The 22201-nt window shown below is 48.9% G+C and overlaps 6 protein-coding genes across 6 annotated transcripts; 3 read left to right on the top strand and 3 right to left on the bottom strand.

The window, feature by feature from the left end:
- Positions 1–343: 343 nt before the first annotated feature.
- Positions 344–1653, bottom strand: GGI43DRAFT_226455 (uncharacterized protein). Its single transcript, XM_083200443.1, has one exon. The coding sequence runs from the start codon at positions 1507–1509 to the stop codon at positions 763–765; it is 747 nt and encodes a 248-aa protein (XP_083056210.1). The 5' UTR covers positions 1510–1653; the 3' UTR covers positions 344–762.
- Positions 1654–1840: 187 nt separating this feature from the next.
- On the top strand, positions 1841–2311 carry GGI43DRAFT_387945 (putative necrosis-inducing factor-domain-containing protein; the record flags this gene model as incomplete). Its single annotated transcript, XM_083203998.1, has 1 exon — positions 1841–2311. One exon carries the CDS (start codon positions 1841–1843, stop codon positions 2309–2311), a length of 471 nt encoding a protein of 156 aa, XP_083056211.1.
- An 8311-nt stretch (positions 2312–10622) lies between these two features.
- Positions 10623–13255, top strand: GGI43DRAFT_416555 (ATP-dependent RNA helicase). The gene is made up of 2 exons (XM_083207311.1): positions 10623–12198; positions 12260–13255. Exons 1-2 carry the CDS (start codon positions 10720–10722, stop codon positions 13139–13141), a joined length of 2361 nt encoding a protein of 786 aa, XP_083056212.1. The 5' UTR covers positions 10623–10719; the 3' UTR covers positions 13142–13255.
- A 755-nt stretch (positions 13256–14010) lies between these two features.
- Positions 14011–15021, top strand: GGI43DRAFT_416556 (uncharacterized protein). The gene is made up of 2 exons (XM_083207312.1): positions 14011–14198; positions 14280–15021. The coding sequence occupies exon 2, from the start codon at positions 14287–14289 to the stop codon at positions 14836–14838; it is 552 nt and encodes a 183-aa protein (XP_083056213.1). The 5' UTR covers positions 14011–14198; positions 14280–14286; the 3' UTR covers positions 14839–15021.
- Positions 15022–15524: 503 nt separating this feature from the next.
- Positions 15525–17178, bottom strand: GGI43DRAFT_387949 (cytochrome P450; the record flags this gene model as incomplete). Its single annotated transcript, XM_083203999.1, has 2 exons — positions 15525–15539; positions 15685–17178. The coding sequence occupies 2 exons, from the start codon at positions 17176–17178 to the stop codon at positions 15525–15527; spliced, it is 1509 nt and encodes a 502-aa protein (XP_083056214.1).
- An 820-nt stretch (positions 17179–17998) lies between these two features.
- Positions 17999–20875, bottom strand: GGI43DRAFT_416561 (beta-lactamase-like protein). Its single transcript, XM_083207313.1, has 9 exons — positions 20804–20875; positions 20697–20751; positions 20578–20628; positions 20393–20519; positions 20227–20332; positions 19499–20171; positions 19087–19439; positions 18431–19024; positions 17999–18377 (listed from the first exon to the last, which is right to left on the bottom strand). Exons 1-8 carry the CDS (start codon positions 20847–20849, stop codon positions 18453–18455), a joined length of 1983 nt encoding a protein of 660 aa, XP_083056215.1. The 5' UTR covers positions 20850–20875; the 3' UTR covers positions 17999–18377; positions 18431–18452.
- Between the last annotated feature and the right edge of the window lie 1326 nt (positions 20876–22201).

A 22201-nucleotide genomic window follows, 5' to 3' on the forward strand; every position in this document is an offset into this window, starting at 1 on the left:
ATATTCTAATTTTTTTTAGAACAATGGCTATGACAAGACAAGCTTCGGGCTACCGGCTTGTCGGCTCCAAGGGCTCGTAGTGACGTCTGAAGGTGGTACGCCAGCCCACACCAGCTCCGGCTCTGGGCCGGTTCACAGCCGGTTCGGGCTTCGGCCATCGGGATAAGCACCGCGGCTGAGGGCTGGAGGCATGGCTGGAGGCATGGCTAGGCATGGCTAGGCACGATGGCATCATGATTTCCGATTCCGACCAGCGTGGCTGCAGCTGCCATTGCCCAGTCACCCCAGATTCTGGGCTGGTGGTGGGCTGCGCTGCTCTGGCGAGATCTCCGCGGCGGGCAATGGGGCTGCCATGATGCATCCCGGCCGGGCGTGGACACACTGTATGTCTAGCGCAGCGTCCCCGTAAATATCCGTGCTATTCGCGTCCACACGAGTCCAGCCAAGGTGCTCAGCTACAAACTAAAGTGCCAAAGAAGAGGGTCGAGGGCCAAAAGCTGGAAATGCGGGGTGGATTAATCAGGCATGACGAGCAAAGGGAAACAAAAGGGACTCCCCTTACGTTTGCCATCTGGGCTAAACAGGGAAGACTAGCACCGAGCAATGGTTAATCCATGGAGATGATGGAGTATTTTGTAGCGTAATCCGTACTCATCCACGGTCATAGCTGTGCTGAGTACATTGAAAGAGAAACAGGGTCTGAAACAGCGCCAATCAAAACATGCACATCCCACTTTTGCATGCTTCGCGCAAGGCATCGAATCACACGCCGTCGCCTCGGCCTCTCCTGGCATTCGCATCATCAGTGCCGTAGATAGATGGCCAAGATGGCCCTTCAAAGAAACGTCGTGTCTTTCCACCTGCTGTTTTGGACCAAAACAAAGACAATCCCCATTCCGCCACCGCTGAATCGTGCACCCAACATGCTAGTCCTACGCGGCAATCTTGCCTTAATTCGGCTGCATTGTTTAGAAAATAAGAGCCTAAGCCCATCATGAACCATTGGGCCACCCAAGTTTGGGGACCACGCATGCGATCGCCCATAGTTTGTGCGCGCAACACAGAAACACGCACAACCCGCCGCAGATGATCAGCGTTACTCGCGCCTGGGAATTTTCCCACTCGCCCTTTAATTTCCAGCACAGGCCGTTGGAAGTCAGTGCGACCGGTAGTTGATGGCACTAGCACTCGCTGATGCCCTATGAGCGCGCCTTGATTAATCCAGATGGAGGCGGATGGCACGGGAAAGGGAGCTGAAGCCGCCAACAGATTGGAATTGATTGGGCTACCAATGAATGAGGCCAGCATGAGCCCATCATCACATGTGCACACGCACACATGAATGAATACCGCCGTCGGGTTAATACATAAAGGCGCCATCCTTGCCTGCGGTCTGAAGCTGTGCCTTCTCCTCGCTCTCGGATGATAAGTCAACTTCAAGGGCCCATGTACAGGAGAGCTGAGCACAATAACTGCAGGTTCATGCTGCCCCATTCGTTTCCGTTCCATACTAAATTGAATTGTTGGAACAATCCACGCGCTGTTTCTATTGTCCCGCTGGCTGCCAAGTGTCAATAGAGGCAGGGACTCGAATACTGCCGTGGAGACAGCTTCTCACCGCATACCTACAAAAAGAAACTTGGAAATCTCTGCTGCCTTGCTTTCTGTTCTCTTCTTCCCCTCCCCTTGCCTTTAGTTACGCGTGCAAGTTGCCTCACTTCAACTGGCTGCCACTTATAGCCCAACCAAGCACTCAACAGTCACAACCTTCAGCTCAGTAACTCCAACACCGATATCTCTAAAGGAAAAGGAAGAAGTCCCGAATACCATATTTCTCACCATGAAGACCTTCACCATCTTCGCGAGCCTGGCTGTTGCTGCCGGCGTCAGTGCCGCCCCTGCTGGCTTCCAGAACAGCACGGGCGTTACCTGGACCCCAGCGCCTTCGGATCAAACCACCTGTGATCCGTCCAGCTTCGCCCAAGCCCCCGTGGGCGATGCTGCCGACTGGCGCTTCTGCGCTGCCCTCTCGAGCTCTTGGTCCAGCACCAACGGCACTTTCAGCATCCACGATGTCTCCGGCAGCAAGTACATCCCCGTCCTCAAGGAAGAAGGCTGTACTTTGGGAGTCAAGGCTTCGGGACAGGGCCAAGGTCCTTACACCATGGGAGACCAGGACATTAAGACTATTCTCAGAATTGCGCTGCAGAACTACTCGGATGGAACCGATCTCTCTGTCGAGGGCGACGTGAAGTGCAACGTTGCTACTGGCGGCCGCGCTGGTCTGAAATGGCAAATCTACGGCCAGTAGACATCTTTCGTGATGGGGAGAAAGGAGATTTTTCTTTTGCCACTTTTCTCGGCCATGGAAGCGCATTCTGTTAATCTACCATTCACGGTACGACTGCTATGATGAGAGTATTCATGTGGCATCGATGAGTACTAACTCGGGGTTGTGCAGGACTGGAATTATGCTGTTTCGACGACAAACTAGCAGGGCGTTGAGGGAACATGGACGGCGTTGATATGGGCTCGTACACAGAAGCCAAATGCTACAGTTTAGCCAGCACAAAACACACAGAAGATAATGATATTACACATTTCGTAAATACAGAGCGTACTCTTGACAGCGACTTTCATCAGAGTGGCCAACAATGGCACGATAGAATAAAGAACATGTCCTCAACAGTGTTATTAGGCCGTGATGTAAACGAACACACGTGATATTTCTTGAAGAGAGAGTGAAGTTATAAAACATGCATGCGTAGGTAGCTACATGTAGAGTGCGGGAGAAGCAACTCCACAAAATCCTCCGAGACAGCATTTCATCTGCACGGCATCTATACGTGCACTCAAGCTGCAGCTTGGTTGCATGAAATCAACCACCACTCAATGTACCTCGAAACTAGTGGTTGCTGCGTGTGGTAAATTAGGCTCAATGGTTTCTTCAGTCTATATGTTGAGCCATTGATGTTGCGAAGCTGTATCCTTGTATGTCTCTTGTGCACTTATTCTAGGTATGCTAGGGTTCATCTGAGAAAGAGTCGAGTTTCAGCATCTCTTAGCATTTTGCCTAGGCAACCTTTTGCTTCAACGCGCCGAGCCAAAAATTGCCCCAGCAGATTCGATTACACTTTTTCTTAAAGTAAATATACATGTCAACTTGTATTAAATCGCGCTTATTCAACTATAAGTGACCAAAATTTCACTTTTGTATTGACATCGTGGCTGATTCAGGGTAGGCGACGACAAGATTTGGAGTCTGGCTGCGAAGGTTTAGTGGCCATTGGCTAGGCGCAGAAGCACAGAAGCACAGAAGCCCGCTAAGAGCTGCAGTAACAGCTGGCAAATGGCTTGTGCGCGCTGCCAGCTTCACTTGACTAGAAGCTCAGAGCCTTGCCGCCCAAACTGGGACTAGGCTAGATCGGGCTATCTATTATGCTGCAACGATGCGCGCGAGGCTCGTCGCTTCCAAACTTCTTTTTTCATTCTCCCCTTCTTCGATTCGGATCCGCCTCATCGATTGCTGGCGCCGAGAGCCGTCGATGAGATCCAAACTCGGCTGCTACCACCCAGACTAATCCCCCTTCCCGATTTCTTTTTTTCCGCAGTCGTTTCCTTGTCTTTCTTTTCTCTTCTCTTCGTTCCTTTTCCATCACCGACGCCGCGTTCAACGACTTCGAAAATTTCAAAAGCAAAAAAAGATCACCTTCACGTCGCCGTTTCCCTCGATCAAGTAATGACGAGACTGGCACTGGCATTGTCGACCTAGATTCCAGGGCACAACAATGGCGGCTGCCGATGTCGACGTCGGTTACATCGCAGGCCATCTAGGCCTTGACCAGCCTGTGGTGGCGGCTTTGACGACCCAGCCGACGGTTGAACTCGTCACCACTCTGCTGCAAGCCGTGGCTTCGAAAGCACACGAGTTCGAGACACTGTACGCCGAGAAGCTCCAGACGGATATCGAATTGGAGAATGCCGTTCGAAGCTCCGAGACAAAATCCCAAACGTTCAAGGGAACCGCTGAAAAAGCTCTCAAGGACGTAGAGGAAGCCCGGCAGCGTCTCAAAGATGAGGGTACGTGTTTTCTCTCCTCGTGGTAATCCAGATGCCGCGTTTTGTTCTCAGCCTAACCCTTATGCGCGCTTTAGAAACTAAACGACAGTCTTTGGAGAACGACCTCCAGAGCCTAAAAGCCAAGTACTCTGATCACGACGCTGAAGTCAAGGCTCTCAACGATAAGATTGAGACTCTCCAATCTTCAAACCGAACAAATCTGAGCATCATCGAGTCCAACAATAAACGCGATCAAACATTGACCGATGAACTCACGAAGCAGCACCAGCGAAATGTCGAGCTTTCCCGCGAACTGACGACCCTTCAACAGTCGGAGCAGAACGCCAAGGGTCAGCTGAACAGTGCCAAGTATCGACAAGAAGCGCTCCAGCAGCAACTCGACTTGGCCCGCCAAAATGCTGAGTGGCTCGAGACGGAATTGAAGACCAAGAGCGACGAAGCCCTCAAGTACCGTAAAGAAAAGGGCTCCAAGATTGCCGAGCTCCAGAGACAAAATGAAGACGCCAAGGCGCAAATTGATGCTCTTCACCGTTCCGAACAGCAGCTACGCGAACGACTCAATGCTATGCAAGCCAAGGCCGATGACGCCCTCGTCAAATTGCAAAAGCAGGAGGGCTCCTTTGCCGCGACTGTCGAGAGCTACAAGCAAGAGTTGGAGGATCAACGCCGACTTGTTGAGATGTCTGAGCAGCTAAGCAAGAAACACCAGGAGCGCGTGCGTGAGCTAGAGTCGGAGAAGGAGCGTCTCAAAGATAGTTACGAGAACGAACTTCGCCGCGTGCGTCTTGAACTGGAGTCGGAGCGCCGTGTCACTAGCGATATGGAAGAGCGGATCCGACGATTGCAAGGCGACCTGGATGAAGCTCACGTCCGCATAGAGCATGCTCCTGTAGGATCGGCACCGCAGACGCCTCTACTTAATGGCTCTGTCCCTGGACGGGCCAACTCTCCTTTTGGAACCCCTGGTTCCGTACGAAACAAGTCCACCATTACCGCTACGCAAGCAATCGAGCAGCTTTACCAGGTAAAGGGCCAACTTGCTAGCGAGAAACGACGCAACCAGCAGCTCGCCGAGGAGCTCGACGGCATGATTGCTGCCCTGGAAGCCAAAACACCAGAGATCCAGGAACTTCAGTCTGAAGCGGAGACTCTTCGAAACGAGATTGCTCACATGTCTGAGCTGTCGCAACAGAGTTTTGAAGAGCGAGATGCGGCAAGAAAAGCGGCAAGGAAGGCGGAAAGCACGCTTGCTACGGCCCAATCTGAAAGCAAGATCCTCCGTTCTCAGCTGCGAGATTTGGGCACACAGATCCAGATGCTCGTCTTCAACATCTATGCCATTGAAAAGGGCATGAGCCAGCTGACAGAAGAAGAAAAGTTCCGTTTGCAACAGCTCGAGAAGGGCGAAATTACCGAAGAGGCCTTGTCCGATATGTCGGATACACACCAGTTCATCACCCAGAAGTTGGTAGTTTTCAAGGATATCAAATCACTACAAGCCAAGAACGAAGACCTACTGCGCATCACCCGCGAACTTGCTGAGCAGATGGAAAGCGAGGAAGCGCTGGCTGCGAAGCATCAGGCCAAGGAGGATCACGACTTGGTCGAGAAACTACAGCAGGATCTCGCCCATATGGTGGAAGAGATCAAGTCTGCCAAAATCACAATGGAGAGTTACAAGATGGAGCGTGACATGTTCCGACGACTTCTTCAGCAACGTGGTGCGGGCGAAGATCATTCTTCCCTCATGCGCCACTCCATCGGAGGAGGAATGCCCGTCACCAGCATTGAGTCCGTGGAGCAGACCGAGACGTTGACAGAAGCTTTGCGCAAAATTCAGTCTGAATACGACAGCTTCAGAGATGCCCAGGATGGCGCACGAAAGGACTTTAGAGATCAAATCAACCACCTGACAACAGAGAAGAATTCGCTTCAGACTGCCAACATCAAACTACAGGGCGAAGCTAGACTAGAATCTGAGCGGCGAGAGATGTTGCAGAGCAATTATGTTGCCCTCCAGAACGAGAACAATGAGCTCCAAAAGAGAACTCAAATATTGTCTGAGACGGCTGCCAAGCAGGACATTCGTGTCCAACAAGTTGCTGAAGAGCTTGTTGAAGTCAAGGGTCTCTTGGACAGCATGCGAAACGAAACAGCCAACCTCAAGGCGGAGAAGAAGCTTTGGAAGGACATCCAAGAGCGAATGAGCAAGGACAATGACTCTCTGATTGAGGAAAAGAATAGACTGGGCAACCTCTTGACGGCCCAGCAATCTCTTGAAAATGAGCGCAACATTACCGAATCTGAGGCTCGCCGCAAGGCTCAAACCAAGATTGAATCCTTGGAGCTTGAACTGAGCACTGTGCAAAAGAAGCTCTCTCAAACCTCGGATGATATTCAGCACCTGCAACAGAGGAAGGAATACGAGGCCAAGGAGTCTCAGAAGCGAATCGACGACCTTATGACGAGCCTGAGCCAAATTCGAGAAGAGCATGTTAGCGCCAAGACAACTCGTGATCATCTTCAAGCCCGCGTTGACGAATTAACTGTGGAGCTGCGAAGCGCCGAGGAGCGTGCCGGCCGTCTGCAGCCCCGTCCCACGCCCAGACCAGGCCTCATGACTGACAACAACCTACGCCAACAAGAGCTTGAAGCCGAGGTTCAAGATCTCAACAATGACATTTCAGACCTCAAACGTGATCTCGACATGGCCAACACGCAACTGGAAAACGCAAAGGCCCAGGCTGAACAGTACAAGGAACTGAGCCAGAGCAACGAGGAGGCGTTGGAGGACTTGCGTGCATCGCAAGACCAATACAGACAAGAGATTGAAGTTCTCGTTCAAGAGAAAGACAGCAGAATCAAGGAGCTGGGTCAACAGATTGAAGATTTGTCTTCTGAGCTCTCACGATCCAACACGGAACTATCCACCATTCGCGACTCCCAGGGCGAAGTTGCACGAAAGTATGAAGACGAGAAGACGATATTGGAGGATGAAGTGAAACGACTCAAGGAGGAAAGCAGTCGGCACATTGAGGCTGCTCGATACCATCAGCAGGACTTGCGTGCTCAAGCTGAGATTGCTTCCAAAGCCCAGCAGGACTACGAGAAGGAGCTTGTCAAGCATGCTGAGGCTGCCAAATTGGTTCAAGAACTTCGCACCGAGTACAACGAGTTCAAGCAAGAGTCAGCATCGCTGCGCGCCGAAGCAGAATCTGCCAAGGTCGCACTCGCACAGAATGAAAGCTCATGGGAAGACCGGAGGCAGCAGCTGGAACAGGAAATGGCCGAACTCAAACAAAGACGTGAGGATGCCAATGCTCAGAACAAGCTTCTGCACCAGCAACTGGAGAGCTTGACTGGCCAGATTGCAGCTATGCAGCAGAGTCGTAGCGACAAGGCTGATGCGGACGAAGCTGTGTCAGCCATTGGCGTAGGCGATGCTATTGAGGGCATGCGAGAGCTAAACGGATATCTGCGTCGCGAGAAGGAGATTCTGGAAGTTCAATACGACATGAAGACCAACGAATCGAAGCGACTACAACAGCAGGTCGAGTATCTACAATCACAGCTTGATGAGACGCGTCTGAAGCTCGACCAAGAGCGCCAGTCGTCGCAAAGCGGCAACACGTCCATGGCTCACAAGGATCTTATGGACAAGCTACATGAACTCAACCTCTATCGCGAGAGCAGCATGGCTCTTCGGACAGAGAACAACCAGCTAAAGGATCAGATATCCGAGAAGAACAGGAAAGTCGAAGAAATGGTCCAAAGCATCCAGCCTCTCGAAGCTGAGATTGAGAACCTAAAGACACAGAAGGGCTTCTTGGAAGAGGAAATTAAGCAGATTCAGGAAGACCGTGATCGCTGGCAGAAGAGGACTGAGGGTATCTTGACGAAATATGGTCGCGTTGACCCGGCTGAGATGGAGCAGCTGAAACAGACAATTACCGACCTCGAAACAGAACGGAATGCTCTCAAGGAAGGCGCAGAGCCCCTCCAGGTCAAGATTACCGAACTTGAGTCTACGCTTGAGACTGAGCGTGCCAACTGGTCAAATACTCGATCAAAGATCACAGAGCAGTTCAAGGATCGATCTCGCAAGCTCACTGGTGAAAAGAACGAGGCTAACCAGCGAGCCATTACCTTGCAGGAGCAGCTTGACAAGGTTACCAACGACCTAGCTGGAGCACAGAAGCAAGTCGAGCAGTCTGTCGAAGAAAAGGCAGAGCTGTTGAGACAAGTTCACTCCTTCCAGCAAAAGGTTGAGGAGCTTCGCCGACAGGCCCAGCAAACGCAGCCTGCAACAACGCCATCAGCTACCCAACAGCCACAGTCTGACGCGACTGCATCGTCAGAAGTTGTTACTGTGCTTGAACAACGTCTTGCCGACGCTCAAAAGGAACTGGAAGCGGTCAACGCCCAGAAACTAGGAGCAGAACAACAGCTTGTGAGATTACGAACCGAATTGCAGACAGCTACCTCGGAGCGTGATAGCGCGTTGCAGAAGCTTCAAGAAGCTGCCGCCGCAGGTGTGCCATCTACCGATGGGCCATCTGTTTCAAACATCGATGGCGCGGAGAGCCAAGCCGTTACAAATGGTTTGTCAGATGCTGAGAGGAAGTCGCTGGAAGAGAAGGTGGCCGCAGCCGAAGCAAAGGCTGCTGAGTATGAGCAGAAGGCCAACGAAGTTGAAGCGAAGATTCAGCAAACCATCAAGGAGCGCTCGGATAGGATGAAGGACACACTGAATAACAAGCTGAAAGAGAGTCGCGCCAAGCTCGAGGAAGAATTTAAGAGAAAGGATGACGACCTGAAGCTTCGATTCGAGCAAGAGAAGCTAATCTGGCAGGCTGAGAACCCCTCTGGTTCAGCCCCTGCAAAGGAAGCACCCGCCGGTGAACAGGCACCGTCAAGCGCACCACCCAAGTCTGAGGAGCCTTCGACACCTGCCGCTCCTGCTACAAGTGGACCGCCTGACCTCTCTCAGCTGGACGATTCTTCCATTAGACAGTTTTTGTCTTCGAACGCGACTGTTAAAAACATTATTGCCGCCAATATTCGCAAGAAGCTGGACGCAGAAAGTGCTCGAATCAAGACGGAATATGAGAGCAAGATTACAGCTGCCCGCGAGCAAGCTCAGCTCATGGAATCTAAGAAGTCTACTCTACGTATCAATATGGCGGAGAACAAACTGAGGACTGCAACAGCGAAGCTTGGTGTTGTTGAGGTGGCAGCGAAGGAGACGCCACAGAAGCCAGTGGTGGAAGTTTGGGAGGTGGCCAAGTCGACCCAGGCTCCTCCGCCAGTACAAGCAGCCAAACCTCCGGCTCCAGCTCCGGCGGCTGCTCCAGCTTCAGCGAACACCTCACCAATGAAGCGACAATCCGTCTCTGGCAACGTACCAGCTTCAACTGCCGCCCCTGCCGCAGCCACGGCTGGCCAGCCCGTTTCTACTCCTGCAGCAGCGGCCCCAGTACAGGCTGCTACTGCTCAACCTCCAGCAGATTCAAAGGCTCCGGTTGCGCAAGCGGCTAGCGGAATCCCACCTCCCCAGACTTCAAACCCATTTGCTGTGCCCTCAAACGCCACCGGCTCTGAAGCTCCTAATCCCTTTGCCACAAACACAGAGACGGCCACCAACGCTCCATCGGCCCAAGCTGCCCAGACACCAGCAGGTCTACTGCCAGCACTACAACAAGCACAGCTGCCGCAGATACCACCTCAACCTCAGCAACAGGGCCAAATGCCCGTGCGATCTGGTATCCCGATGCCTCGCGGCGGCGGACGTGGACGAGGAGGAGCCTATGTCCCTCCTAGTCAACGAGCCGCAAGTGGTAACCAGGAAGGTGGACAAGGCCATGCTGGCCGTGGCGGACGTGGAGGCGGACGTGGAGGCCGCGGTGGCATGAACCCGAATGCTTCTGACTTTCAGCCTGGAGCGAAGCGACCAAGGGGTGATTCTGAAGCCGCTGCAGGAGCCAAGAGAGCCAGAGGAGCTCACTAAAGGGAGGTATGCATGATATTTTTTGCTGTATCCAAAGTTTGGAGACTGGTAGAAACTGGTAGATATTTCGGCATGAGGCTTGCCATGTATAATGAAGGAGAGGATGGGCTTTGAATCTAATTGAATGATTGTGTTTGTGTATTGGAGGCGGGAAAACAAGACTTAAGATAAAAAAATGGACATGGAGAGGCACATTGGAGGATGCATCGCTGTACTCTAGCACTATTACTGGTCAAACTCGGAATTTCTTTTACTTTCATCAATTATTCTAAGTTTTCAAAATACTTTTATGACATTTGCCTGACTCTGAATTTATCGTACATCTATAGTAGAACGTTGAATCCAATGATGATAAGTGGTTCTAGAGAAACTGTCAAGGTACATAATACTGCTGTGTATGTGGCTACGCGCTGCTTAAGATGGTGGGGCACAGGTACTTGGTACAGGCGGAAACGATCGGTGGATCGGCGCCTAGTGTGCCGGCATGGTGCAGATATTGCAGCTAAGGAAAAAAAAAAGTTTTTGAAGTTTCAACGAAACAGTCTCGAGATAATTCTACTTTGATTGACGCTGGTACCTGGCACTGGGACACACGACTATAGCCCCTGTTACGCCTCTCCAAGACAATTCCAATGGTACCTCCGTCAAAGAAGCGAAAGCTTCAATCCGTCGCTGCGCCGGCTGCGAAGCGCAACAAGAATTCCGCCAAAGGCGCTGTTGCAAAATCCGGTAGCAAATCGAGTGCAAAGGCTGCGCGCAAGTTGGTCGACGTTGCTGCTCTCGGCTGGCAATCGGTCGGGGAGGAATTTGGCGGCCTCGAAATCATCGAAGGAGTTGATGTGGTAAGAAGTGGTGGGACTGTGCAGTTTTTAGTGGCGGAGAAGCAGCAGCAGGAGCCCGATTCTTCCGACAAAAAACAACGACAGGGGGCGAGCAAACACGAAGACCGACCAGACGAGACCCAAGATGCCGTCGATGAACCTTTTGAAGGGCTTGGGGACGGCCCTGTGGAAGGCGAGGATCTCGATTCCGGCGAAGCTGGCGATTCTAAAGGTGGCGTGGAGGGCCAGGGCAGCAAAAAGAAAGGTACAGGAAAAGACAGGGCCGGCGAGAAGAAGGACGCAGACAAGAAGCAAAAAGCGCGGAACAACAGCAAGCTGGCGACGGCCGACAAAGAGCTACAGAAGCCCGCTTCACGCAAGCAGCAGCAAGGCAACTCGTTCGACGCCCTCATGGCCGTGGACGACGCAGCAGCCGCAGAAGAAGAAGCAGACATGGGTGCCTGGGTGGAGCTAAACCTCTCGACGCGCATCCTGTCTGCGATTGCCAAGCTGGGATTCCCGAAGCCGACGCTGATTCAGGAGAAGACGATTCCGGAGATTCTGGCGGGCGAGGACGTGATTGGCAAGGCGCAGACGGGATCGGGAAAGACGCTGGCGTTTGGAATCCCCATCGTGGAGAGGTGGCTGGAGCTGTATGAGGAGAAGAGAAATGTTAAGCGTGAAGGTCCTACGGCGGTGGTTCTCAGTCCGACGAGAGAGTTGGCCAAGCAGTTGTCGGATCATATCAAGGCGCTTTGCGATGGATTGCCAACGGCGCCGTATGTCTGCACTGTGACTGGTGGTCTGAGCATTCAGAAGCAGCAGAGACAGCTGGAAAAGGCGGATATTGTCATTGCGACGCCAGGTCGTCTGTGGGAGGTGTTGGACGGCGATATGAGCCTCCAGAATTCTTTTACCAAGATTAAGTTTCTCGTTGTCGATGAGGCCGATAGATTATTCAAGGCAGGACAGTTTAAAGAGGCGGAGGACATTATCGGTGCGCTGGATCGAAAAGACCCCGAAGCAGACGACGATGACGATGACGGTGAGCTGCCACCCCGACAGACGCTGGTTTTCTCTGCGACTTTTGATAAGAACTTGCAGTCCAAGTTGGCGGGCAGAGGAAAGGGCCCGAAGGCGGGTGCTGGCAGCAGCGACGAGGAGAAGATGGAGTATTTGATGAAATGCCTCAAGTTTAGAAGCGAGCCCAAGTTTATCGACGTCAACCCGGTGTCACAGATGGCTACTGGCCTGAAGGAGGGCTTGATTGAGTGTGGTGCTATGGAAAAGGTGAGTTGCATTAATGCATTTTTGCTGTTTTTGGCTTTTATTTGCTAATAATCATTACTAGGATCTCTATCTATATACCGTCCTTGCTCTTAACCCTGGCAAACGCACTCTCGTCTTTACAAACTCCATTTCAGCCGTTCGTCGTCTCACTCCCCTCCTTCAAAACCTCGGTCTCCCATCAGTTCTTCCCCTACACTCTCAGATGATTCAAAAGGCTCGTTTGCGATCAATAGAGCGTTTTGCCGCCTCCAAAAACTCGATTCTCGTCGCGACAGATGTGGCTGCTCGTGGTTTGGATATCAAGGAGGTGGATCAAGTCTTGCATTACCATGTGCCTCGTCAGGCGGATACTTATATCCATCGATCTGGTCGAACTGCTCGTGGTGATCGCTCTGGTGTGAGCGTTATCCTGTGCTCTCCGGAAGAAGTCTTGCCTACCCGTCGTCTGGCTGGCAAGGTGCATGCTGAGCGTGACGGCAGCACCAGCCTCAAGCGCGAGCACTTCATTGAGACACTATCAATCGATCGGAAGATTGCACAGCGACTCAAGTCTCGAGTAGACCTCGCCAAGCGCATCGCTGACGCCGTTTTGGCAAAGGAAAAGGGCCACAGCGAGGATCAATGGCTGCGCAATGCCGCCGAGGAGCTGGGCGTGGACTACGATTCTGAAGAGTTTGATGGCAGCGCGCCGGGCAACTGGGGTGGCCGAGGAGGCGGCCGCAAGAAGAAGGAGAAGGAGGCTCGTCAAATAAGCAAGGCTGAGATGAAGGTGTTGCGGGCACAGCTTCGTGAGGAGCTGAGCAAGCGGGTGAATCTGGGCGTGAGCGAAAAGTATATTACGGGTGGAAGAGTTGATATTGGTGCCCTTTTGAGGGAGAAAGAGAAGGGGACTGTTGGAGGGCTGTTTTTGGGAGGAGATGGGCTTTTTGGAATGAACTTATAGATGTATATGCCTCTGGATTTGAAGAAAAAGGATTGAGGTATAATTGGCACTGCAACATATTACAACATTAAGCAACTGAATATAAAGCGCTAATAGAGCTCTTCGTTTTTGCTATTTCTTGACTTGATAATACTGGAGATCCAATGGATAGCGATGAGATTTTAAAGTCAACAGACCCTGCGAGTCTTTACTTTCCTCGAGATAGGCTTATTACAGTAATGCTACTCCTTGGTTTTTGGAAATGGCTTGGCACAAGCTACATGAACCATTCCTGCTATAGTTACGTTATCTGGGCCAGCCTGTTTTTTTCCTGAGGTCTTTCTTCTATCTGTTCTTACAATTTAGCATAATTTATGTTTAATGTCACACCCTAAAGCCATGGAGATTTTATGTAATCTATTTTTTTTACCTAATATATATGCATATACATATTTTGCTTTACATCAATTATTAATTACTTTCGTATCAAGGGATTTAATACCAAATAGCCGTCGGCAATTGTATTTTTTTGATATGTATGCTTGAGGGATATCCTGCTATGTTTGGTGGTTCTTGCATTTTTAATACATATTCCCGAAGGATTTCGTTGTTGGTTCTCGTAGTTGTCAGTATTTATTCCCGAAGGATGTCGTTGTTGGTCATTGTAGTCTTTAGTATATATTCCTGAAGGATTTATTGCTGTTGGTAAGAGCATGTCTGCATTTAATAGTGTAAAAAACTCCATGCAAGGTAACATCGCTCCACTTGCCCTGCCCAAAATCTTCCAGATGTGGTAAAAGCCGAGTTCCAAATCAAAGAACTTTGGTTGCCTTCCCTTGGCCTTTTGTCTCAGCAATTACATATTCATACCGGGGTGTCGGTAATTGTAAGGATGTTTATATATCACATAGATATGGATGTTCAATTCAGGGCCATTTGCAGCAACTTATAAAGAGCAGACATCTCGCCTCTGACGGTAGAGTCTGACAACATTTTGCAATTATTTATTATACTGCGTTATCAAAATTGCAGTTTATTTAACATCTTGAAAAGATTATCGAGAAAAGACGTCTAGCTTGTGAGTTGCAAATGCCTATCCTCGGACTGACTTGGCCCGTTGGGGACATGAAGCAAAGAATGCACTACTAACTGAGACAAGATAACCAATGGCTTCCCTACTTGAGCTTTCGTTGTTTATCCTCTCTCTGATCGGATTCACCAACGCTGCCGCTGCGTTAGCGCCAGTGTACGTGGATTGCCAAACCGTTGACTCACACTGGGACTATTGGTGGTATGGTGCGAGTGATATACTCCAATGCGCACAAGGACAGCAATGCCAGATTTCTACGAGTACAGCGAAAACAGTTTCTTGGTCTGTCACCAGTGGTGTTAATTTTGGCTTCACAATCTCGGAAGCAGCAACTCTCGGTGCAACCTCTACTTATACCTACGGCCAAAGCGTCACCTCGCAGCTGACATATGTTATCAACTACAACGGACCAGCCAGGGACCGCCTATGGCGCAAACAGTGGTTCGCCGTCAACACTATCAGCTGTCAAGAATGCCAACCATGTCTTGGTATTGGTTGCAAGCCGCAGTGCGGTGGTCGGGTGACGAGCGTGGCTTGGGTGCCGTGTAGTAACGGGGACTGCATTGAATACCAAGTGAGCGATGCTGGCGCTGAGTGCGATAGCGCCAACCATTGCCAGCAGAACTAGTTGACTGTTGACCTTTTGAGGTTAACAAGGCTAAACTGTGGCTGACTATCGGAAGTATATAATAAAGATAATCTTGAGTGTATACTATTCTTATATAAGTGTTATAACCTAACCTTTGTTTATTTATATTAGAGTAATAGCTGTAGCTTAGCTAAAATAATTATGCAAGGTTATAATTATAAAGTAACTGGATGATATGCCAGAAGAAAAAGCCAAAGGGATGGAATAAATTGTATGGCCGATGAAACTCACGATGCATTGCCAATAGACTTAATAACTGGCACAGCCACATTACGCCCCCAACTTTTAAGCAAAATCCAAACGAACATCGGGCACTAGTTGTAGGAACCAGGGACTAGTTAACTAATCGGTGTATACGAAGCACTTGTGATAGGTGTCACTGCCTCTTCGTGAAGCACATGAGCTCCAGAAAGTATTATACTGGGGATCTTTTGTGGTAGTAATTAAATATAATAGTAGAATTATTTTGAAGTTATAAAAGCCATCCGGCATTATTATTATTTTCTTTTTTTATATTTCTCTATCATTATACAAGCCATAACAATAACCCTTCTGTAGCTGTCACCAAATACAATACTTACCAAATCTTCTGCCGCATAACTACATGTACTTCAAGATCCCTGGGCAGTCGACAAAATTCATGTTACCGTTGGCAAGGAGCATTATTAGCCACGGGGAGACTACTGACAGGAGTTAGCTGCGCAATCCATCTATAGATGTATATGCCTCTGATTTGAATGGGAAAAGGTATAATTGGCACTGCAACAAATTACACCAGGCGTGTCTTCCATGGCCAAATGCGAGATGCTCAGGGCTTGTCGTTACCATCCCCAGTCCTCGCATTCGCGTCCCTTCTTCAGGCTCATTCTTCTTCTCCTCATCTGACTTTGCGTCCCAAGCTTCTCTCATCCTGGAATAACGGAGTGGGTCATATGATTGGGGATTCTCACAAAGGTCTTCGCAGTGATGAGTCCCTTCGACGTTTAGTACAACTAAGCTGCCCTTGGGAAGAGTCAATTCTAGATCTGGGTTGTAGATTCCATTTTCGGAGACGACCTTTCGTTCAATCATGGTGGATGAGAAGTTGCTCAGACGCTGAGACTCTCGGATGGAAGAGTCGAGAAGTTTTGAAATGGCAGCTTTGGTCCAGGGTCCAGATTTGGGCTTGTTGGCATTGATTTCAGCACGAAGAGTATCCAGGATGCCGGTTTCGGGATCAGAAGCGAGCAGATCTTGTATCCATAGCTTACTAGTCATGACGGTCGTGTGAATTGCGGCAAATTCAATAGGCAGCAGTCTCTTGGACAGGATGACGGGATCGAATTCGAATCTTTTATTTTCCGCAATCGCTTGTCTAATCATCCAGGTGAGGAATTCTTCGGGCGGCACATAGTTCTCGAATTCGGGATCTCCATTGGCATGCTTCAGCATAGCGTTGAGGCGCTCCTGAATTAAGGGCTGAACTATGGCATCTGCTGAGCGCCAGTGCATATAATTAACCATGGCAAGTAGTCGTCCGACGACGGGATGAAGGGCTTTCGGAACCATCTGGAGGACGAGTATGTTACGGACAACGTCGTTTGAAAAGCTAGTCATGTTTTCCACAAACTGCTTATTGCGACAGAGCTCAGGCCCAACAAGCAATCTGTTGATGACCGGGGGGACGATTTCCTTCCAGAGATTCCATAGTGTAAACGATTTCCAGTTTTCTGTGTCGTCTCCAAGCATTCTGCTCACCACATACCGGACTTCGTCATCGATACTGGGTATAACGGTAACCAGATGCCGGGCTAAATGCTTGCGCATGACTTGGTTGGGAAACGGATCGTGGCCTAGGCGGCGGCCGAGAAAGTTGTATCTGTTGAAGAGAGCGGCTTGGTGGGCGGCATAAGTTGAGAGGACGTGATCGGGCTGGTCTATCATCCAACCAACTTGGCTGCGAGGCATGACGACCACTGAATGACGAGATAGAGGCTGCGGTACGATAAATGACAAGCCTTTTTTGCCAAATTGAGAATAACAGGCGGATGTGAACATGTTAGTGACCACAATGAAATTGTGCCATGACAAGAGGTACTGGCAACTCACCTTTGAGTATCCGTCTTTAATCCATTGATTATAGTTTTTAATAGATCGAAATCTGTCAATAAAGGAGTTGAACCCTCCGCTCTTGCCCATAGAAGGAATATGACTCGGAAATCGTGGGTGGCTGGCGAAATCTCTGACAAAATCGATGATACATATCGTCACCAAAAGAAGAGCACCAAAGCTCCAGATTTGGCTCCAGGCCACTGAGCTCAACAGCTCGGCAATAGCCATTTTTGGATCCAGCATATATACGTCGACTATTGCTGCTAGAGTTCTCGCTTGCTTAACGGATTAATGTATCGCCCACTGAACAACAGTAGCTGCTGTAGCAAGAAATGCTTTGATGGAGACTCGAATAATGAAGTAAAAGCTCAGATGAATCGGCCATGTGACAGTGGAAAGGTGAGAAGAGGGGAAATTGAACTGTCTTAGACATTTGACCATTACATGCATATACAAGGTAACCAATGGCATACATGGATAGGCTACGGTCTTGGCAGGGGCTTGAGCAGGGAGGACTTTTGTGTTCAGATTGGTAAGTTTTCTTACTATTGAGTAAGTAGGTATTCTTATATCTAGTCCCTTGTAGTTCTATATATAATATGTATGTTCTGTATATCTACAAGACAGACATTTTCTAGCAACTGGTTTTGTAATAGCCATGGCAGCCGAAGAGCTACAAGGCGATTGAGACAGTGTATTCATTTTCAGTATACAGAGTACATTCTACACTTATTTTGTTTACAACTCTCTTATATAATTGCTTCAGCTGTATCTACCTCTTAATCAGGGATTTATAATGGCATTCCCCCGTTACAAACAGCCTAGCTTTGTCAGCCGCAGGGGACAGCATGTAGTCACTGCATGTAGTCACAATAAACCGGGAACTAGCCATAGCACCGGGCACTAGTTATAAACATTGGGAACTAGTTCACTGATCGGCAGCCAATATACCAAGCGCCTATGAATTATACCAGGGCTCTTTTTGAAGTAGCAGCTAACTGTGTGAACAGAAGTTACGTCCAAGCTAAAAAAAAAAAAGTTATCTAGCATTATTATTATCTTCTATTATCATTACATTCTATTATTATACACCTATAATTATTGGGTCTAGCGTAGCTTTCGTAGCTTTCACCAAATCTTTTACCAAAACCAAAACCTCCGCCCTATAACTACATGCACTTCAAGACCCCTGTTGAAATACCAGGGCAGTCGGCGAAGTTCTTGTTGCCGTTGACAAGGGACGTCGTTAGACACGGAAAGACTACTGACAGAAGTTAGCTGCGCGATCCATCTTTTAGTAGAACGGCTTCTGCACCTGCTCCCTTGCGGTTAGCATGATGCGGCTCATGCGGAGCGATGCCGTGACGTCCGAAGGATTCATCTGATTTATCTCGATACGGTAATATCAGCTATTACCCTTTTTGATACTGTTATTACCTGTCAAAAAGTTGTTACTTTTGGAATACGAGTTGGAACCCACTTGTACCTTCCCCCCGTTCAAACTAGAGCTCTTGTTCTACAGCACTGTGGTTGCAGCCTGTTGAGATGAGCTCGATTGAGTTCCACCCAGTTCCTCTGTAGTTTTGAAGCATGCGTTCGTATGCGTCGAGCCTCGCTGCAGAGTGGCGTATAGAAAGTACCGAAGTCATAGATGTTGTAGTATTTTGCGAGTCGTTCTCATCTTCGGCAGCATCCTTTCCATTATGACACTGAGACAACCATTCTTGAATGACCAAAGATGCGCTTTCAACTTGCTCTTCAAAAGGCTCAGCTAGCTTCTCTTCATTCGTATTTCCTCCTTCATGGACGCATGATACACCAGACTCTCTCTGTGGGGATTCACTATCGCGTTCAGAGATGGGATTAACATGTCTTGGCCTAAATGTGTGGGCTATCCTTGGCGACGCTTGGCCTGTAAGAGAGAGTACGATCGAAGAATAACTCTCATGTCTTTGAGTCTCTGGATCGTTGACAATTCCTTGAATGTTCTGTTGCGCAAGGTCGTTTACTTCTATGTCGTGAGCGAATATATTGCCACTGCAGTATTGTCGGAAGAGCGATTCGATCGAGATGGCTGTGGGGGCGTGTTAGTGAAGCCTCAAAACCCGTATGACTAGTATCGCGGGGATAGCTCACCCTTTTCTCGCCAAGATTCAAGATGGAAAGTGCAGGGCCAAATGTCTCTTGGTTTGAAAGCATTAACTAGATCGCAAAGTTCGGCGTACGAGGAATGTCGTGAGTAGGGAAATCGAATGATGTTTGGAAGCACATCTCCGCCATAATCTTCGTTTCCCGTAAGAGAAGAGCCCACTTTGAGATGCTGGTTTGCGATAGGGAGTATGGCCTTTCGCAAATCAGTCAAGTAGATATCTTCAGAAGACGATGAATTGATGTTTAATTGCAAGTTGCGACCGCTCGCTAATGCGTTTGTCAAGAGTCGCGCGCACTCGATTCGAGCTTCTTCTGTAGTGTTTTTTAATGCACCTATTCTGTAAAAATATTAGCCCCGAATACTGAGTCGTAATCTCTATAGATCCCATGTACGCACATTTGGAGCAGATCCTGGAGATCGCTCGTACTGGGAACTCCCAGTTCCATCTCCCGCTCCAGGTCTTCGCCACCTCCTCCTATTCCTGCTTCGTGCATGACTTTGCCATCGGAGAATGAAGCGATGACGGGCTGGATTCTGACTACTGAAGATTGCCTTGCGACAGAACACATGTTACCGCTTTCACAGCTATGAAGACGCACATCTTTATTTGCAGTCAAGCAGCCAGGATGAGCAGAATTTCCACACATGAATCCGGACAGAGCAGCCGCAGTTGATGTTAAATGTGAGCCAAAACCAGATTGGCTTTCTGGAGACAATGAGGTTAGGGAATTGTATATGCGGAGTTTATAGTCGTCAACATGAATGGGAGAGTTTAGAGCTTTGGATAGAGCAATCCAAACATCTTCGTAGCCATATGTCCAAGATTGTATATAGAAGATTGTATCTATTGGATACCGTGCGACCTTTCGTAGCAATTCTGCGATGCCTTCAGCCTTTGTCTGGAAGGGAATGTTGTCGGTGAAAGAGGTGTCGAGATATATGGTATCTAGAGTCTTGATGCCACAAGTGTATTCGATGAGAGATGGATTTCGAGCAATGGTATTGACAAACCATGCTTCACAACGCACGTCGCCAGTATAGAGAATTGCTTTGCCATTCCCCTCAATGACTTGAAGAATATTAGTCAAGAATAAATTTATTATAAGGAACTATGCTCTACTTACGGAACATGACAGAGCCAGGACAGTGATTTGCATCATATAGAGTCACTTGAATGCAATTTCCAGGCTGGAGCTCGATTATGGTCGGAGTTTCGAGTGGAAGTGGTTTCTGCTCGAAATTTAGCTGCCACATGGCTCCTCCTTGGGTCCTTGGTTTCATGATACATACAACAACCTTGCTAAGATGTCTGTAAGTCTGCTGCCGCGCTTCAAGGATGCCTTTGGAGTAGTTGATGCGGCAGGGGTAACGCTCAAGGCGTAGCAAGATTTCCCGCGTAGCTGCAGAGCAGTAGACACTGGCAAACAGCAAATCAGTACTGCCGACTCACCCGCCCTCATTCTCGTGAAGCTTACAAGGGAGACTGAAGTGTCTCAAGTCCGGAGAGATGGTCACTATGAATATGACTGGCAATACTTGAGCATTTTGCATATTGAAACCTTTGTCTTTGCAGATGGGAAAAAGGCAAGATTACCTCAGGAAGCAAGCCAATGGTGGTGATATTTTGTCATGGAGTCTGAAGTAGTCAACTGCCAGCATGTCAGAATCGTTCATTTACCGAGGGGGCATTGATGTTCAAACTTCTGATGTCTGGAAACTCGCGGACCAGACCATTGAAGGTCGACATGGTAATCCCATGGTGCTATGAAGGGCACCGTGAATTGAATCAAGCAGCGAGAAGGCTTTTACTCGGGCGCTAAGACCGCTATAAATGGCGCCAATTAGGCAGCACAGGCACTTGTACAGGCGGGTGGGCACCCGTCTCGCACTGTAAATTTTGCGGAGTGCAGTCGCAAGTGGCGCACAGATACGCTTGTACTTGCAACGTTAATAAAATGATGGGAAGTTGTGATTCAACGGCCCAATTTCGTTATCTAGCATCCCAATCGTAGCTAATATCGCTAATTTACAGCTATTCCAGTCTTTTTTTACTGTCTACTGTCTCTACTGTCTCTACTGTCTCTACTGTCTCTACTGTCTCTACTGTCTCTACTGTCTCTACTATCTTTACTGTCTTTACTGTCTTTACTATTTTTACTGTCTTTACTGTCTTTACTGTCTTTACTGTCTTTACTGTCTTTACTGTCTTTACTGTCTTTACTGTCTTTACTGTCTTTACTGTCTTTACTGTTTCTATTATCTCAAGTGTTGTATATTTCTTAAATAATTATATGCACAGACTAATCACTCTTCTGCCAACAGTCCTGAAGACAATGACAGAAAACTCTCCGCAATCCTTAGGGTCTTTATGTCCGGAGACAATAAAGTAAGCCCGAAAAAATACCTGAACAATTTCCAAGGAGGCATTATGAATTCACATATCCTGTGCCTGAGACTGTGAGAGTGCAGCAAGGTGCTCATTGTCATTGTCAAAGCTTAGAGCACGCGTATTTATTAGGGCACACCACCTTGGGGTCCGTTAGGTTCCAGGCGTTGATGAGGGATACTGGAGAGAATACAAGGCCGTTGCTACCAATCACTTCTTCTTCGCTGCCAGGGCAAGCCCCGGCAAAGCAATGAAAAAGAAAAAGTTCCAAAAATTATTACCCTCCCGCTATCAAAGAGGAGGGACCTCCCTTTCGCCCTACCAGCCACCCTTGAAACGAGAGATAAATTCCCCCTCCGAAAAGTGAGGAAAAAACCCTCCTCCGAAGAGAGAGGGAACACATGAAGAAGGGAGAAATGAAAAAGAAGAAGCGGCGGGAGAGGAAATATATAGGGCACGGGTAGGCAGCTGGTACGATCGACTAGGTGTGCCGACTGCGGAGTGCGAAGATCGTGCAGCTTGTTGCCGGCTGCCAACCGTTGAGTGGATTGTAATTCATTTTTTTTAGGACATACCTTGGTGTTAGGTGAGAATTGTGTGAGCACGCGATTACATCTGAATGATTGCAAAATGCGCAAAGTGACTTTGCCTTCACATCTCGCGTTCGAGGTGCTCCAGCTGGCGTGTCATGTGTTGATTTGTGCATTCCGTAT

Source organism: Trichoderma evansii, assembly GCF_050947405.1.
Source record: "Trichoderma evansii strain SZMC 28006 chromosome Unknown GGI43scaffold_28, whole genome shotgun sequence".
Classification (NCBI taxonomy): domain Eukaryota; kingdom Fungi; phylum Ascomycota; class Sordariomycetes; order Hypocreales; family Hypocreaceae; genus Trichoderma; species Trichoderma evansii.

Bases quoted from the DNA above. Each gene is read 5' to 3' on its own strand.
- GGI43DRAFT_226455 (XM_083200443.1), bottom strand. From the start codon at position 1,509: ATGGAACGGAAACGAATGGGGCAGCATGAACCTGCAGTTATTGTGCTC.
- GGI43DRAFT_416555 (XM_083207311.1), top strand. From the start codon at position 10,720: ATGGTACCTCCGTCAAAGAAGCGAAAGCTTCAATCCGTCGCTGCGCCG. The intron at 12,199-12,259 runs GTGAGTTGCATT...AATCATTACTAG, and splicing joins AGTGTGGTGCTATGGAAAAG to GATCTCTATCTATATACCGT.
- GGI43DRAFT_416556 (XM_083207312.1), top strand. From the start codon at position 14,287: ATGGCTTCCCTACTTGAGCTTTCGTTGTTTATCCTCTCTCTGATCGGA.
- GGI43DRAFT_416561 (XM_083207313.1), bottom strand. From the start codon at position 20,849: ATGTCGACCTTCAATGGTCTGGTCCGCGAGTTTCCAGACATCAGAA. The intron at 20,333-20,392 runs GTATGTATCATG...AATTTCGAGCAG, and splicing joins GACATCTTAGCAAGGTTGTT to AAACCACTTCCACTCGAAAC. The intron at 20,172-20,226 runs GTAAGTAGAGCA...ATATTCTTCAAG, and splicing joins TCCTGGCTCTGTCATGTTCC to TCATTGAGGGGAATGGCAAA.